Genomic DNA, 18931 nt, shown 5'->3' on the forward strand with positions numbered 1-18931 from the left:
TTATACAAAAACGGATCTCGACGTGGAAAAATAGTGAAAACAGCTAAACGAATGCAAAAACAGAGAAGGGAATAACTAAACATATCCTAACTATGATTTTGTACAATAATAATAAGGTCAGGACACCAAGAAATCGAAAGCATACTATCCATTAGAAGCAGTCCAAACCGCAAAGTTGTTAAACACTTTGTTTATGTTCGTTCTTGCGCGAAAGGACAGCTTCAACAGAAAGAATAGTGAAATCCTTCACAAAGTTTTTTGTTTCTTTCGGACTGACTTTCTTTTTTCACATTTGAGCTCTCGTCTGATTCGGAGCCATAGATCAGGATTGAAGACAACCAAAGCTATGCCTGTGCTCGCTAATGGGATCTTCTTTGGTCATAGGGCTGTCTCCGTTCTACGTTAATCATACACGTAGAAAATAGTTTCTTTGATTTATACTTCCTTATTCATGTTGACAGTGGAAAGAGGGGGAAAGGAGACTTCATCGCTGTTTTTCAAAGATCCATTCCTCCTGTGTAAATAATCTTGTCAACAGCCACAGCTCCACACAAATCTTGAAGTCTTTATTTAACTCTATTATTTTGTAAGCGGCGCCTGTATCGAGCTGTCAAATTAGTTCAGTAAAACTATTCCCATTCTGCACAAAATGCAGCCACGCAAAAGACGTTTGATGTGTTTTCAATTGAAAGGATGCTCGAATTCCATGTTAAAGCCTGGGCAGTGGACATGGCCGAGTAAGAAAGAAGAATGTTAAAATGTCAAAGAAACTCTCGCCTGCCTAGTTTTAAATCGTTTTAATAAAAAATAAAAAATGAAAACATAAAAAAACACTCGGTGAACTGAGAAAAAACCCAACTCACCTTCCCTGCTAAAACAACTAAACCATTTCATGCTAAAAAAAACAAACATAGGATACCAGAATTCAAAACACGCGACAGCGGCCTTCATATCCTTAATTGTTATGATTGCGGCATGAAACTCGTATTATTCCCACCTCTGCTTCTTTCTCTCTGTAAACGTGTAGGGCTAGTTATTTTTTGGTAACTTACCCAACAACGGGCCTGAATCCTCGATAGCTCACAGGTTGATGAGCTAGACTTTGAGGGAACTACTTTAGTGGTTGAAAAGTTCCGAACGCTCTAATGTATGAAATATACATCTCTAGACCAAACAATACAAACATACTGCATTTAAACTAGCAACTACAGGCTTGAACACATTAATCTCCATATAAAATCCATGAGTTTGGTTGTTTTCTAAATCCAAATCTAACGATCAGTGCAGAGAAGCTCGCTTTAGATCTCTTATGAGTGCAAGCAAACTTCCAAGGCAAGTAACTCTCGTACTCTGTCTAGCGATAAGAGTAGTTCCCCTTCCAAATTTTCTGAACTGAGTTGCTTGGACAAAAGATTGCAATCCGACGGTTAGTTTTCGACAATATTTCATTTTATAAACAGATCACACGCAACCAAATGCACACATCTCATCAATTTAAAGAACATACAGTGGTTTCATACACTAATTTGCCCCAGAAAACTGAACTTCATACAGTTTTTAACGTTGGAACACGGGTGCAAAAGTTCGTCTGCTAGTCCCATTCGAAGAAAGAACATTTCCTAAGCGATACCAAAACATGAACATAACACACACTATCTGCCTTTACTGCCACAGCAGAATAACAACATAACTGTGTACTTGATTTTAGTCCAAAACAGGGAAACTGACAAGAAGTATGTTAACAGAATTGAATGATTTTCCCTGAACTATACAACCGCGCATTATTCAATCACCTGCGCAGGTAGACTGGTTTAGTGAATAGGATTCGATCAAACTTTTGCACAAAAAACTCCCCTTTTCTTTGAATAACTGAAGAAAGGAGGAATAAAGAGGTTACATACCTCGTCTCAGTGATTATTAAAAATAATGGTTTCAGTTCGCGGTCATGAAAAAGCTCGCTGAAGCTCGCATTTTTCATGATCCGCTAACTTCGACCATTATTTTTGATAATCACTGAGACTCGGCATGTAACCTCTACCTCTCTTTCATTTTCACAAAATAATCAGCACGAAATTCATCGCAAACATGAACCTTTTATGTTGAAAACACTTCGCAGTGAAGACGACTGCTATGACAATGCGACGTGTGTGAGCACTGGTTCAGGTTCTAACCAGTGCTTCTGTTTCGAGACAGGAACTGTTTGCAATTCTCGGATGAAGCCACAAGGTATATGTTGGGGCTCTGTACATGTACATACCACAGGCCCGTCAGTGGTGGCGGGGTAATAGAAAAATATACGAGGCTATTATTTGCTAAATTATTATTTTCATTCCTCTTCATTTTTTTGTATCAACTGCTCCTTTGTTGATATGATTATGTATCTAAAAACCCGATTTTTGTGTTAGTTTAAAACCCCAACCTACCCAGTCTTACAGGCATGTTGATTCAGAATACACAACGCAGTGTTCCTTCGTTTAAAACTGCGTGTGTTCTCCGTGCATAAGACAATCGCACTTTTTGTAATTCCCGGCTGCAGCCACAATGTCTGTTGGGGCTCTGAAAAACTACTTCAATGGTGGCGGGAAAATATGTACATATCTCTATTAATGATGGACTTTGAAAACAAAATGCATATATTTTGGCTTAGTTACGATCTGTTAAGAATGATCGTTTCCTTGCTGGAGAAGCATTTTACCCGACTGTAGAAAGTCCTATGAAACACCTTACATGTCTTCAGGTTTAACACCGTCTGAACATGACGAACAATCCAATAGCAGTTTGGATCCTACCCACTGTTATAATGACGAAGACTGCGATGAAGATGCCACGTGTGTGGACGCTAATTTGGGTACTAAGCAGTGCTTCTGTTACGAGACTGGAGACTTTTGCAAGTCCCGGCAGAAGCAACCAGGTATGCTAACTGGGGCTCTATACATGGCCCGAACAGTGGTGGAGGGTTAATATGTATATGGTTAAAGGTGTAATGGACCAGGAGCAAACTATTAATTTCTGCTGGTTTCTTTTTTTTTTACCAACCTTTCTGTACGTGTACTATATGATTTATACAGTGTACACGGAAATCACTGTGTTTTATTCGTTACAAATTGCATATACCCAATCCTAGAGGCACGTCTTTCAAAACTATGTAACATCAATTGTAGTACTCGGTAAATTGCTGCATTTGATCCTCTGCTATGGCTTATACTACAACAATCAACATAACCCACCCCACCCCCCCCCCCCCCCCACCCGCCTAAGTTTTATTTTCCCAACAACATGGAGAGTTCCAAAACCTGACGTTTAATACATATGTATACATGTGCATGTTAAGATGCTAGAGTAGAAACGTGAACACCTCTTAATTTCTAACAGATCCTGTCATCATCTGTCCGTGATCTGTAAACACGATACGCATGTGATGTAATCCATGTATATAGCTATTCTGATGGACACGTGGGGGAATTCGGGGGCTGTGATTGGATGGTCTCTTCCGATCATCAAAGCATAATGCTACGGAAGTCGGCCATTTTTGCCAATGTCCAAAAGCATATTGGCAATAACAAAGACGCATGGTTCCGGTTTACCCATCTGTACCACACGATGTTTCACTATCGACAATAGCATACACTGACAACTTGAAATTCTTCTCGGGAATGTTTTTCAGCTTTACAAATGTCGATAGCATACCCTTTTCTGCTAACTTCCCGATGAAACAGGACTAAACCAATTATTTTCTGTCCCTAAACACCACAAAATGCCCAAAGTCGAAAGATGTAGTACAAACAGGGTAGTAAAACGGAACAGCCGTTTTTGTGTGCCTGTGAGCTCAGCCGTTGCCGACTGACACAAACTTTCGCATTCGGCTTTTCTTATCTCGTAACTCCACACTAAATACCCCACTGAAGTATTGATGTACAACCCATGGCACTTACATTCATGTAGTCGTTTATAACTGAGGTTAAAAAATTCGCTTCATGACGAGACAAGTATAAATGCCATTCCCCAAACTGAAAACTTCGCTGCCGTCTGCTTGCGTTGTACGGATTAGCTGTTCTCTTCTCCTCCCCTTGTTGCATCCTAGTTCTTCAGTTGTTTCTAGTTTTCCGTTGATGTTGTGTTTTGGTCTTCTTCATAAGTAGTCTTGTTCAAAATTTAAAAAAACTCAAACTTCTTTTTGTTGTATACGAATGAACTAATAAAAAGCTGTTTAACAGCTGTGTTGTCAAATCGAGTTTTTTTCCAAAGTCAGTGTGGCGCCTGCGCAAAACTAATGCGCATAAGAAACGGCGTCTGCTATCAAAACCTGAGATCAACGCATCGACGCAAAAACTGTCATTTTGTAAGTTTGGAACAACAAATCAAGGTCAGAACAGCTATTCCGTCGCGATATAACCCTTCGTGGTTGAAAACGACGTTAAACACCAAATAAAGAAACAGAACAGCTATATAATCGCTATTGTATTTTCAGCGTAGCAATAGGGTCCGATATTTAGACTCGAACAAGTATAATGCGACTCGTCTTCGACTCGTCGGCATTATACTTGTCTCGTCTAAATATCGGACCCTATTGCTACGCTGAAAACACAATAGCTGTTAATATCATTGAAAGAACACACAGGAAGACTAAACGAATTTCATAACATCCTGATCGAAATTTCTTCAGATGGTTCAGAACTGCAGACAACACCCCCGCTCAGCGAAGCCTCTACGAGTAGTCTAAAGTCTTCTTTCCAGAGGCCACAAGGTATGTTGGAGCCTGTACATGGTCTCATCAGCGGTGGTGGATTCTTTGTAAGATTCACTACATAGATAGGAATGACTTTCTTTCATTTGGTTTGCATTTTTTGTTCCTTGTGGTACATTTTTTCTCGTGGAATCGTTTACGATTTCCGCCACAAATCGCTCAGGCGTTCGCATGGTCGAAGAAAATCCTTCAGCTCAGATGCAGACCAAAAAATGTACAATTGTGACCCTCCACCACGGAATGAGTCGCATGTCACCTTTTCATGATTTTCATATGTTCACATTTTCTGAAAGAGTTTTTTATTCTCTATCCAGTGGTGAAAACCGTTTTAGAAAAGAGCGAACACTGTTTGAGTTGTAAGCCTGTGACTAAGGTGACCCACACACTGTTACTCGACACCCCCCGGACTTATATTATGCCTAGCGCAGAACAGCGTGAGGTGACATGCGACTAATTTCGTGGTGGAGGGTCACAATTTGACTGCTTTCTCTGCCAAGTTGGAATGGTTTTAGTATATTTCCTAAAGCCTGTCCTTAATTGGGCGAAGTGGACTACGCGAAGTATAGTTCGCGAAGATGGCCACCCGGAGTTTTCGCACTGAGATTTCGGTAAAAAGATGTCGAGAAGTCTTTGCGAAGTCGACTTCAGGCTCAATGAGCTCCTCTGGGGTGATAACGCGAGACAACTCCTGTGATCTTGTCGCGAGGTTCCGCCTGTTACCATTGTCTTTTTACCGTATAAAATGCACGACTTACACACGAACTGTTACCAAAGCGACATGCTATTTGGGACCAATGCACGTTTATTTCCTTTCTCGTGTGATCTTGCCACGAGGTTCCGCCTGTAACCAGCCGAAAGAAATAAGGGGCATAACCTCACCAGCACCGCCCATTGGGGACCACCTTAAAGAACACCCATGTCAATCAGTTAATTGATTTCAACAAAAGACACCCACCCTATAGACAGGAAGCAGCCAGGCTGTCGATGTGTGGACTGTGCTCCAGTGGAAGAATGAACATGTCCCTTGTAAAACGCCTGGATGATCTGTGGCAGTGAATATAATGCATTGAACGCAAGGGATAGTACCTTGTGCAAAACGAGAGAAAACAACAACAATCCTATCGTACGTTTGTGACAAAGCAAATTACCGCAACATCCTGAATTGATTCAGATTATCCTGAACTGCAGCCAACACACCCACTCACCGAAGCCTCCACAAGTAGTTTAAATTCTTCCTCCGACAAGCCACAAGGTATGTTGGGATCCTGTACAAGGCCTGGTCAGTGGTGGTGGAATATTGATATGGCTTAGGGTGTGTAAACAAGAACGTTTTGTGTCGGAAAATTGTGTTTGTAAAGGTTACGATATAGTTGTGAATTTTTGTCGCGCCATCTTGAATACACCATGGTTGTGGAAGGATTTGTTTGATTCTTTTTTACATTTAGTCAAATTTTGACTAAATGTTTTAACATAGAGGGGGAATCGAGACGAGGGTCGTGGTGTATGTGTGTGTGTGTGTGTGTGTGTGTGTGTGTGTGTGTGTGTGTGTGTGTGTGTGTGTGTGTGTGTGTGTGTGTGTGTGTGTGTGTGTGTGTGTGTAGAGCGATTCAGACTAAACTACTGGACCGATCTTTATGAAATTTGACATGAGAGTTCTTGGGAATGATATCCCCGGACTTTGTTTTCATTTTTTCGATAAATACCTTTGATGACGTCATATCCGGCTTTTTGTAAAAGTTGAGGCGGCACTGTCACAAACGCATTTTTTAATCAAATTGATTGAAATTTTGGCCAAGCAATCTTCGACGAAGGCCGGACTTTGGTATTTGCCTGGTTGTTTATAAATGTTGTTCTTATTCCACGCACAATCTCTGGCTGAGCTCGAGCTTCTCGCATGTTAAGTGACAAATACACAGTGGTTTCTTCCAGTTTGTCTGTTCCTGCGAGGCTTTTTGCCATTGTTTACTGTTCGGCTCTGAGTAGCACGACGATGATGCTCTCAAGATATTGCTCTTCTGTCCTCCGGAGACAGGAAATGAAGACGCTGGAGTTGTCTCCCGTAACTCTTCAGCCGAAGCCAAAATAGCAGCGCAGTGTAGGAAGATATAGCGTCATTTCATGAATGAGAAATCCCGAAAGTTGTGCACTGGTGAAGTGATTACATGCATAAATAATCACGAGGAGAATCACATCAAACTCTTCTGAAGAATTGGGTTGACAAATCAGCTCCTTGTGAATTGACGGTAGGCTGGAGTATTGTTCAAACACTCTGGTCACGTTCGTTGGAAATAATAGACGCTCCCTTTCCGTAAGCTTGGATTTGCGCACAAATGCAAGGTTATCGATAATCACCACGAAGAACGTATTATTTAAGTTATTGAGACATCCCAGTGCACTAAGGGATTTATAGAGCAAATCGAGAAAATTCATTATTGAACGAAGCGCATAGCGCTGAGTTCAATAATTATTTTCGAGATTTGCTCTATAAATCCCTTAGTGCACTGGGATTGTTTCAATAACGATATTGTCAGTACCGCCATAGAAAAAAGAAGATTCCAAACGCACATTTTGCAACGCGCATTTGAATAGGCATAACTGTGTGGTCAGGTCGTGTACAGTAAATATCTACTTTTGTGTGGGGTGTCTCAAGTGTGTCGTGCTTTCGTCACACGCATTTTAATTTCTGTTGGTAAATTCCAGTGTAGCGTTAATCTGAACAGTGATGATCTTTCAGAGAGACCTCATTTGAACTCGGAGAAAGGACTGTGCTCTTCATTATTTGCGATTCGAAACCTCCAGTCGAGCTTCGACGGATTGACTGTGCGGAGTGACTCCCCTTGAATTGACTCGAAGCGGGACTCGACGGTTCGCACATTTTCAAAACAAATGTGGCATATTTCTCGTGTTGTATCTTCACTCATCGAGGAGTCTGATACTAAATATGAACGGTAAGAATGCTCTGAACCCTACACGTATTATATCCCCATCGTTTTTTCGTTCACATTTGCCCAACATGTTAATTTGCTGAGCGGGGTTAATGTCGTCTGCTAGGCTACCTGGGCAATCGAACCACTGCAGTCTGCACGCATGAGGCAGGCTGGTAGGCCTAATAAGTCTTATATATGGTAAGAACGTTCTGAACCTTACACGTTTTCGATTACGATTGTTCTTGCCTTGAAATAATAATTCGGAAACCATTCATTTACTGAACTGATGTAGTCGTATTTCTGTGTAGTCTGCTACAGAGTCGATCGAGTCAGTCTTCCAAACTGGTCTAGCTGGTACGTTATCGGAATAACACTTGTGTTTTCTGTTAGCCGCTGGGAATTGTATACTAACTCATCATTTGGTAATGTGGATGATAAGCTACATGCCACTAACATGGCATATGAGAAGAATCTATGCAAGTCGGCGAAAATTAGATGAAACACAGCGGCTTCTATCTTTAGATCATTGGCACTGGCACATGCACATGCAATCTGTCAGAAAAAAACCACTTCTGCTTTAATTGAGAAGCAGGGAATTTATGGTCATTTGGTATTGTGGAGAATATAAGCTACATGTCATTAATTAATTCTGAGGATGAGAGCACAGTCTCGCTTAGGCAAAGGGCAGAAGAATACGTTCTGTGGAAAAGTTAGCGCACTCCAAGAGTGCGCTAACAGTTTTAGCGCATCGCCATTAGCCAATCAACTGGTTCGCATCAGTCATGTCACACAAGTACTTACTGACAATTATTGTTATTATTATTATTATGGGGAGCTTATATAGCGCGAACCACAACTGTGCTCTCCGCGCTTTACATATTAATTTCTGCCGTTAGAACGTACCTCTCCCTTGCGTTTGTTTGTTACAACGTTAAATAACAGCATTTGCAAGTAAACACAGAGAAGTTTAATTTACAGAAGAGCGTGTATTTTTCGAGATCTTGAGGTGAAGGTCTCTGGTCTTAAATAGTGCTTAATTATTGTACCTTACCTAATTTGTCTGTCAAAACGGCAGTTTTTGAGTTATATCTTCTTGAAGCTTTGTAATGTTATTTTGATTTTTAATTGCCTTTCAAACTGTAACCAATCATTTGGTGTCCGTGTTGATATGATTGTGTTGTGCCATATGTTATTGTACAACATGAACTCCGATCTCCCAGGTCAACCTATGTGCAGAGCTGCTAGTGCCTTATCCCCCTTCGTGTGTACACGCAAGCACAAGACCAAGTACGCACGAAAAATATCCTTTGATCAATGTCAGAGTTTGGTGGGTTAATGAAACACGTAAATCGGCGCATGCTGCCTGAATGGCGGTGTAAACACGGTCATACACGTACAAATCAACTCGTGCAAAAACATGAGTGAACGTGGGAGTTTCAGCCCATGAACTAAGAAGAATAAGAAGAAGAAGAAGAAGAAGAAGAAGAAGAAGTACAACATGAACCAGCAAGAACTGTCTGACCAGATAGGAAAGTGTATCAACGACTATCAAAGCTAGTGAAGTGTATGAAGTAGATATCTTGACTCATGACTGACCGAGATATTTCTCAAAGATAAATCTGCCTGCGCAGTTGCATGCAGTTGACCTTGTGAAGATCTTAAAAATAAAGTGCTACATTCCCTTATGGCCATAATGTTGTGTGCTGTGTACACGAAATATTATTTTGTTCCTGTTTTAATTCTAACACAACAAAAACAATTTAAAAGTGGCATAGATGGTTAACACGCAACTGGACAGGATAGTCATAACATGTCCAAGATGTCATGTTTGCCGTCTGAGTTCTCAAATCTCACTAAACTTCAACTCAATTATTTAGAAAGACAAGGTCGAGATAAAGAGAGACACCAAATTTGGCTTCCCTCATCAACCCGTCAGTCTGTTTCCGATTTGCATAAGTCAATCCAGCGGACGTGGTGTTTGTGAGAGGAAAGTACGCAGAGTTCGATTGAAAGTAGAATGACCTTTGTAGTCGGGTTCTTTGATCTGAGAATGATTTCTATGGTTGGTAAAGATGGCCGAAAGCAACTGTTACTGTTCGTTTCGTACATTATTATTCTTATGAAGATATATGTTTGTTTTTGTTTGTTTGTTTTTATTGATTTAATATTGATGTATTGATTTATTTATGTATACATTAATTAATTCATTAATTATGTATCAATTTATGTAAGCAACTGTTTGTTTTGTACATTATTATACTTATAAAGATCTCTGGGTTTTTTTCATTATTCATGTATGTATTTATTTATGTATTTATGTATTTATTTATTCGTTTATTTATGTATTTATCAATTTATTGAAAGATTGGTTTGCTTGTTTTATTTGTTTATTAGAACGAGGATTATGACGTGTGGCGTCAACATATGTGTTATTGTTATTATTTTAGCTGCACTTTCTTCTTCTCTTTTTATTGTATCAAAAAGTTGTCATTTTCATTTGCGTTCGTGTTATTGCTTATGTTGTTATTGTCCTTGGCTTAATCTGAACAAAACCCCCCGCGGGTTAGGGGGAGTCCCATATTGGTTGGGACTAGAAAGAATTTACCCGATGCTACCCAGCATGTCGTAAGAGGCGACTAACGGTTCTGTTTATTCTCTTCTTTTGTCTTATTTCTGCCTTACCAGTCCTTTCACCCGTATTTCCTTCCAAGAAAACTCTCCCTACTATTCCCTGCAGTTTTCCAATTCTTTTTTTGTTGTCTTATTTCTACCTGACTGGATCCATCACCTTTATTTCACTTACCAAAAGTCTTCTTTTCCACATCCTTATATCTCTGCACCCCGCATGTCGTATGAGGCGACTAACGGATTCTGTTTCTCCTTTTACCCTTGTTAAGTGGTTCTTGTATAGAATATAGTCAATGTTTGTAAAGATTTTAGTCAAGCAGTATGTAAGAAATGTTTAGTCCTTTGTACTGGAAACTTGCATTCTCCCAGTAAGGTCATATATTGTACTACGTTGCAAGCCCCTGGAGCAATTTTTTGATTAGTGCTTCTGTGAACAAGAAACACTTAACAAGTGGCTCTATCCCATCTCCCCCCCCCCCCCCCTTTCCCCTATCCCATCTCCCCCCTTTCCCTCGTCGCGATATAACCTTCGTGGTTGAAAACGACGTTAAACACCAAATAAAGAAAGAAAGAATCTGAACAACAGAGCAGCAATAACCTACACCTTCCCAAGCCATTTTTCTTTTATAAGATAGTGATTGTGTTGCTTGTATGCTTGCTTGCGTGCTTGCATGCGTGCGTGTATCAGTGCTACTTTGGTTTCTGAGAGCCTGCAAGTGAATCGCGTCTGTGTCTTTCTGCTCGTCTAATACATGTTTTATCCGTATTCCTGTTCTTAACCTCACTGCCTTTTTACACAAAATGGAAACGAATGCAATTCAGCAAAAAAAAATCATACCACGACACAACGGAAGCGATGCTCACGTGCCACCGAGCGTTTCATTTCCATAACAAACACTCACTGCTGACACCAGCACAGTTCATTGCCGTCGTGCTTAACTGGCCGTGTCAGCGCTAATGAAGAGGAGCAATTCCTCCCCGCGATCCCCCGGCATCTATCGTTTGGGCAGTTTGGCTCCTCCCCGCTCTTTTTCGCTGAGGTCAGCACAAAAAAGTATAGGCAGTGATGAATGTGTTGCGTCTAAAGGCACGCGACTTGAGCTTAGATCATTTTTTAAATTTATTGTGTATCAAATATATATTTTCTGAAGAGCAAGATGTGGTTGTTATCATAGTATGGTAATTGAGAATAATTTTGAATTTGTAATAATTAATGTATTTTATTTATTTATTTATTTATTCAATCATTAATTGTATTCATTCAATCCATCATTTATTATCTATTCATTTCTTGACTTACAAACTTACTTACTCTACTAGTTTATTACCTTATAAAAGTACCTACTTACTTGCTTGCTTATTTATTTATTTATTCATTTATTTATTTATTTATTTATTCATTTATTTATTTATTCATTCATTCTTTTCTTTCTTTCTTTCTTTCTTTCTTTCTTCCTTCCTTCTTACTTTCTTTTTTTCTTTCTTTCTGTCTTTCTTTCTTTATTCATCTATCTATTTATTTATCTCCTTTGTTTGCTAATTTAGGAGAAGAAGACTGTTCATCTTCCATTTGCATTCTATAAGTCTGATAGGATATAAGCTGATGTTTTCATAGGTCAACGAACAGAGGAATACTGACCGCCCGGAAAATGCCCCGAAGAGAATGTAGATTAAGCAGATAGAGGTTAATGAACGCAGACAGGTCTGATCCGAAGACAAATACTGTCGCGCTGGGAAAAACCATGATTTTCATCGAATGCAGAAAAAGAAGAAGGATTATTGTGCATGATGATCATGTATATCACAATATTGCTATTTCATATGTTACGTGGATTTCCATTGATCAATTGAGCAAAACTGAGCTCAGTGCAAAAGTGATATCGACGACATTTCCGTCGATATCAGTTTTGATATCGACGACCTCTTTATTGCTTCCCCACTTCAAAAACAAAAACACCTACATTTAAAAACAAACAAATATATATGAAAATGTAATTATCCAAGAATTTAGTTGAGCAAGTGACTAAAGACTTTTTGAAAGAAAAGACATTTTGAAATACTGAAAAGTACATGAAAAGAGTGAACAAAAAGAAATAATAATCAGAGGGAGGGATATGGAACAGCCAAAGCTGAGACAAATACTTTTGTAATTTCTTTACAGTAGATACAAAATGTCCAAAGAATTAGCAATATATCTAACATTGACTGACTGTGTGATGATATCTTCTGCTATTGGTCTGTTTCGACAGTGATATCAAAATCTCGACCTCCGGTCTCGATTTTGAGATCACTGTCTCAACAGACCATAGCAGAAGATATCATCACACAGTCCGTCAATATTGGGTAGTATTGTGCGTGATGATCATGTATATCAAAGTATTGTGCGAGTGTTTGTTTTTTAGTGTACTTACTGTTTTGAAATAAATTGTTCACTCCTTTGTCTTACGTGCTTTGCCCACGGAAGTGCAGCACTAATTACAAAGATTCTAACGAAGTAACAAGCCATGAAGTGAACGCACAAAATGCAATATAGGTGCAAACGTATAGGTATACTATATACTTTTTTGAGTGGTAAATGTTGAAGGATGAAAGAAAATATATGGTGAGTGGACGGATACATGTTATACATTAAAAGCCCCACAATGATGTGCTTGGCAAAGAAAAAAGAAACGAAAAAAAAAGGTACACACGTTAAAAGCCGTCTCCCGTCACATGCTTTCCGAAGTGTTGCTTGTAAAACCGCCTAGCATTTGTCTACCCCGTGTCACAAGTTCGTGATAGGAAGCAATATCATTGAACTCAGTGTTCCGATTACGTGGTTAGAATTAGAAGTTGTTATTTTGTCAACACACCAAGCTCGAATCATTCATCTGTGTATTCGCAAATGCATGTCTGAGAAAATTGGTTACTGCGTGACTTGCTGATGACACTTTACACCAAATTGACCAATTTGGCCGACATTTCTCTCTCTCCCTCTCTCTCTCTCTCTGGATTTCCGACATTGCTAATACGAAATCAAGATGTTACCGAAGTTGATAGCCATAAAGTCTTGGGAATAACTATTGACAATAACCTGTCTTGGTCAAAACATGCAGATACACTTTGTAAAAACACATCCAAAAAAATATTTCAGTTATCAAAAATCAAACACTTTTTAGATCTTCGCACAAGAAAACTGTTTTTTCAGGCACATATTCAGTCAGCTATTGACTATGCTTCCACAGTGTGGGACTCTGCAAGTGCAAATTCTTTGAAACACTTGGGCAGTTTACATAGACGAGCTGTTAAGTTAATTATTTAAAAAAAATACATCTCTTTCCATGACTGATTATAAACGATTGCAAATTCTTCCTATCAAAGATAGATTTGCATATAACAAAGGTGTGATGATGTATCGAATTATGTCAGGGAATGCACCTACACTCATTGCCTCAAATTTCAAAATAAATCATTATAGAAAATGTAACACATTAATTACCCCAACTCCAAGAATTGACCTGTACAAGTCGAGTCTATCATATTCTGGAGCAATTATGTGGAACGCCATTCCTAATATACTGTTCAAAAAAAGAAACGCATAGTTGCTACTTGCCAAATTTGTTTTATTTTTCGAAAAAATTAACAGAAAATCCAATATTTAGATTATTTGTTTGAAATTTGGTATGCACACAGTTGAATGCACACACAGTTCATTTGCATCTTCAAATCAATCAGTCAATCAATACGATTGGGTGCCGAGGCTGTCAAGTCAGTAGGGGGTGTGACTGCCTTGAGCAGCAACAACTGCCCGGCACCTTCTGGGCATGGACTGGATCAGATGCCGGATATCTTGCTGTGGGATGGTGTCCCACTCCTCCTGAAGTGCCTGCAATAGATCGCGGTGATTTGCCGGCGCTTCTTCTCGCCTGCGCACACGTCTGTCCAATTCATCCCAGAGGTGTTCTATCGGGTTCATGTCTGGCGACATGGATGGCCAGGGAAGCACCTGGACATGGTGGTCGGTGAGGAACTGGGTGGTGAGTCGTGCTGTGTGCGGGCGAGCGTTGTCCTGCTGGAATATGGCATCCTGGTCAGCCAGAAGAGGAAGGGCGTGTGGGCGCAGAATTTCCTCCACGTATCGCTGGGCAGTCGTGCGCCCTTGGACGTGCACCAGGGTGCTCCTTCCAGCGGTATTGATCGCCCCCCACACCATGACGCCTCCACCACCATGAACGGGTGCCTCATCCACACAGTTGGGCGCGTAACGTTCGTTTACTCTCCGGTAGACCCTCCTCCGACCATCATGTCGCTGGAGCAGGAAGTAGGACTCGTCGCTGAACCACACGTGTCTCCAGTGATTCCGGACGGTCCAGCGAAGGTGCTGGTTGCCCCACTGCACTCGGTTCTGGCGATGGCGGCGGGTGAGGACAGCTCCTCTGTGAGGTCTGCGAGCTCTCAAACCAGCTTCATGCAGGCGGTTCCGCACGGTCTGGTCCGATAATCGGTGTGGCCCGGGGAGAGCCTGGACAGAAGATGAGGCCGACAGGAAACGATTCCGGAGGTGGCGGAGCCGTATGAAGCGGTCGTGAGCAGCAGTTGTCGCCCTTGGTCTTCCCGCTCGTGGCAAGTCAGCAACGGAGCCAGTGGCTTGAAACCTGACCCACAGTCTACTGATGGTGCTCTGGGACACGTGGAAGTGCCTGGCGATTGCACTTTGACTTTGGCCTGCTTGTAAACGACCCAATGCAATTTGGCGGTCTTCTCTGCTCAATCGGGCCATCTTTCGTCGCTGAATTGTCGTCTGATTTCTTTGTGGCGAACAATCCGCTTTTATGGGTTTTGGAAGACATGGTGAGAGCTCAATATTCCCCGAGTTTCACGAGATTACACTGAAGCATGACGAGTGGTCATGCCAAATGAGCAATTTTGACATTGTAGCCACTGATAACGCATGCGTCACGTGCAGAGCTCACTTGTGGCAATGGACGAAAGGTCGACGACCAGATAAAAATTTTCTGCAGTTTGGTGGATATCCTTGTAGCCATATAACTAAATTAACCAAATATTACAAGCTATGCGTTTCTTTTTTTGAACAGTATATAATTATATTACGAATTCATGAAACATCATTCAAGGAATATTACATGCTGTTTCTTTTACAAAACTTATAAGAAATATTATCAAGCAGCTGGCAAAATATAACTGTACTCTCTGATTATATTGAAAAACATGATTATATGTAATACATGAAGTATTTTTTTATACAAACACATATTTCTCTGTTATATATAATTTTCAAGCATTGCTAAAGAATCCTAATGCATCTTAAAATGTCTTATTGGTTGCTTGACATGTTAATTATGGTAAATATGTCATTTGTACTATAGTTAAACTTATCTTTTATTTCTTCTTGTTTGTTACCCCTCAATGGGCGAGGGCCGGATGTAAAAAAGCATGTATACATTGCTTATTCTGTCACCCTCGTAAAATAAATTTCAATTCAATTCAATTCAATTCAATTCAACTCTCTCTCTCTCTCTCTCTCTCTCTCTCTCTCTCTCTCTCTCTCTCTCTCTCTCTCTCTCTCTCTCTCTCTCTCTCTCTCTCTCTCTCTTTATCTCTCTCTCTTTAGGACCATATGGACCTAATGCTATCATCCCTCGGTAATAAAGTTTTCGAGTTCGAGTTCGAGTTCTCTCTTCCTCCCCCCTCCCCTCCTTACCGATTCGTTAACTGTAAATTAAAGTTAAAGCTCGCTTAGCAAGCACTTTGGTAAAGTTGTATAAAAAGCAATACCCCCAACTCCTTTCCGGCTAGTTCCTTTCCCTTATTTGTTTTCTCTCGTCCATCACCCAACCGTTCCTCCACACATTCGTATATGCACTGTACAAATAGAAATCTTTGTCCATTCTCTTCTATCAACATCAATTTCCAAAATGCCAAGCGCACACAGGACAACGACAAGGAAAAACATCCAAATGGACGAGGTGAAAGGGGATGTCTGAAAATTGAGGTTTTAAGCTAATATTTTGATAACATCGATTTTATTGGAGCCTGGCTTCTGCGCCGCGAGAAACGATTACATGGTCACATTGATGTGTGTGTGTGTGTGTGTGTGTGTGTGTGTGTGTGTGTGTGTGTGTGTGTGTGTGTGTGTAAGTGTGTGTGTGTGTTTGTGTGTGTGTGTGTGTATGTGAGTGTGTGTAAGTGTGTGTGGGTGTTTGTGTGTGTGTGTGGGTGTTTGTGTGTGTGTGTGTGTAAGTGTGTGTGGGTGTTTGTGTGTGTGGGTGAGTGTGTGTGTGTAAGTGTGTGTGTGGGTGTGTGTGTGTGTGTGTGAGTGTGTGTAAGTGTGTGTGGGTGTTTGTGTGTGTGTGTGGGTGTTTGTGTGTGTGTGGGTGTAAGTATGTGTGTGTGTGTGTGTGTGTGTGTGTGTGTGTGTGTGTGTGTGTGTGTGTGTGTGGTGTTTGTGCCTGCCTATGTGTTTGTACTTGTGTCCGTGTACGTGTTCGCGAATGCGTGTGCGTATGTGTTTCTTGCTGTCCTTATCTATTTAATAACAAATTCTTGTTATGCAAGCGCGGCGTCGACGGTAATATATTGACGTCTTCCAAAACACCCATCCGGTTCCTTCAAATTATTTCTCCGGTCATGACACATGAAGTGTGTTTTTATTTGAATTGTTACTTTACGGAAAATGAATGCTTCTTTTGCATGCTTGTCGCTTTTGAATTGCTCACAGACATCAAATAACGTTGTTTACGCACACCCTTTGCGAATGTGGGACTTCAGAAAAGATCTGTTATATTTAAATCTTATTTTGTCTGTTTTAGATAATTCGGTGACTCTGTTTTCTTCCTTTGAGGTTTTGGTTTTCGTCTCCTTTTGAGGGATGTGACATTTGAAAGCGGAAAGCATTGGACTGTGTTTATCTAACTTTTGTGTTTCATCGTACGTTGACATTGTGCAAGACCCTTTTCATGATAACAGGAGTGGGATTTTTGCACAACAATAGATCTTGTTGAACAGCAATTTGTCACAGATTCTTTTTGCACGTGATGATGGTGGTGTTGAGTGTTTTGCATCTATTTTTGTACGCGATGTTTTCTTTGTGCTATTCTGTTGTTTTCCTTCCCAATTCAAGGATGGGGAAAGAATAGTTTAATGAGTGTAAATGCATACATTGATCTCAGGCCGAGGCCAAAGGTTGTGGAAAACATTCTTCGACATTTTTTTTGTCGTTGTTGTTGTAGTCGTTTCTGTTTCAAGAAGAGGTTTTCCACCATTATACAACAAAACAATTAAGGTGTTTAGATCATGTGGTACAATATATGCTTCAGTGTGCATGTGATAAATCCTTCTCATCCCAGCCAGTTCACTTGTTTTAACATAAATCGTTATTTGCGTTCATAACAAATGACAGTATGGTGTTTAAAGAGCAACTAAAATAACAGACAGACAGACAGGCAGACAGACAGACAGACAGACAGATACACACACACACACACACACACACACACACACACACACACACACACACGCGCGCATACACACGCACACACACACACACACACACACATACCATCACGACCACCACCCACCCCAGCCCCAGCCGGGCCCAATAAACCATGCAAAATTAAAATGCAAAATCAATAAAACTCGTATGTCCTCATTAAAAGTTGAACTCTCAATATGCTCTGCTCAACTCTGCATGTATTCCAATGCGATTTTTCATGACGTGTCACTATGCATTTTTATAATATTGGAGTATCGTCTGATTGCAGGCAACGGAACAACGACAACGGAGGTCCGTAGCACTACCCCCAGTGATAGTCTTGGTCATGGCGTCATACACAAAGAACAGATCCACAAGATTTTCAACTTGACAGCAGCGAATCAGGTAAGTTGTTAACGAACTTCGATTTTACCAACAAACTAAATGCAAGATGTGTCTGATGTGTGGTGTCATTATTCCACAGTGAATTGTGGACCTGTGCGGGCGATTGGAGAGATACTTTTTTTTAGGGAAAGGGTTTGCAATTTCTCCTTGTTCCTATTGTTATTCCTATTCAATTCATGTACCTTCTTTCGCGACAGTGCGCTGTGCCCGATTCTTGTCTTTTACTTTTCATTTCATCAGTATTGATGTTGTTTTCGTCTTCCCAGTGAGACCTTTTCCATTTCCTTCAACAAAAACTGTCAGGATAGAAGTCTCTTGTTCATTTCAATGCTTGTTATTCTTTCAGGTGCCAGCTAGGATACTGGTTCGGAAAAAAACCTCTCACTTACTCTATTACACATGTCGTAAGCATTGGGATCGCTTACTTCCCTTTGTTTAGCATATTTCCTTCGACGTTATTTTTCTGTGTCCAATTTTACTGTAGAACAGTGCTGGTCTGAGGCTGAGCGCATTCCCCGACAGTCTTAGAGCTCTTTATAGACGCCAGGAAACGTGACTTGATAGCTGGTACTTTATACTTGGAATAACGGATGGCACGATCGCTGCTAAAACCAAGAAGATCCTCCATCCCGACAAGTACATCCTTTCCAACGACTGTACTTACACGCCGTCTCCTTCCACACGCATTATCGTAACATGAAAGATTCCACTGCACCGAAGTGAAGGGTTCTTCTGGGCCCATATTCAAGAAGAATC

The 18931-nt window shown here is 40.6% G+C and overlaps 1 protein-coding gene across 1 annotated transcript in view; it reads left to right on the forward strand.

The window, feature by feature from the left end:
• LOC138960242 (uncharacterized) overlaps positions 1–18931 on the forward strand; it is a 250814-nt gene that overhangs the window by 156453 nt on the left and 75430 nt on the right. Inside the window, exon 8 of the mRNA XM_070332049.1 lies at positions 18060–18175. Within this exon, the coding sequence (XP_070188150.1) occupies positions 18060–18175 (116 nt within the window). The remainder of the gene's footprint in view (positions 1–18059; positions 18176–18931) is intronic.

Source organism: Littorina saxatilis, linkage group LG2, assembly GCF_037325665.1.
Source record: "Littorina saxatilis isolate snail1 linkage group LG2, US_GU_Lsax_2.0, whole genome shotgun sequence".
NCBI classification, from domain to species: domain Eukaryota; kingdom Metazoa; phylum Mollusca; class Gastropoda; order Littorinimorpha; family Littorinidae; genus Littorina; species Littorina saxatilis.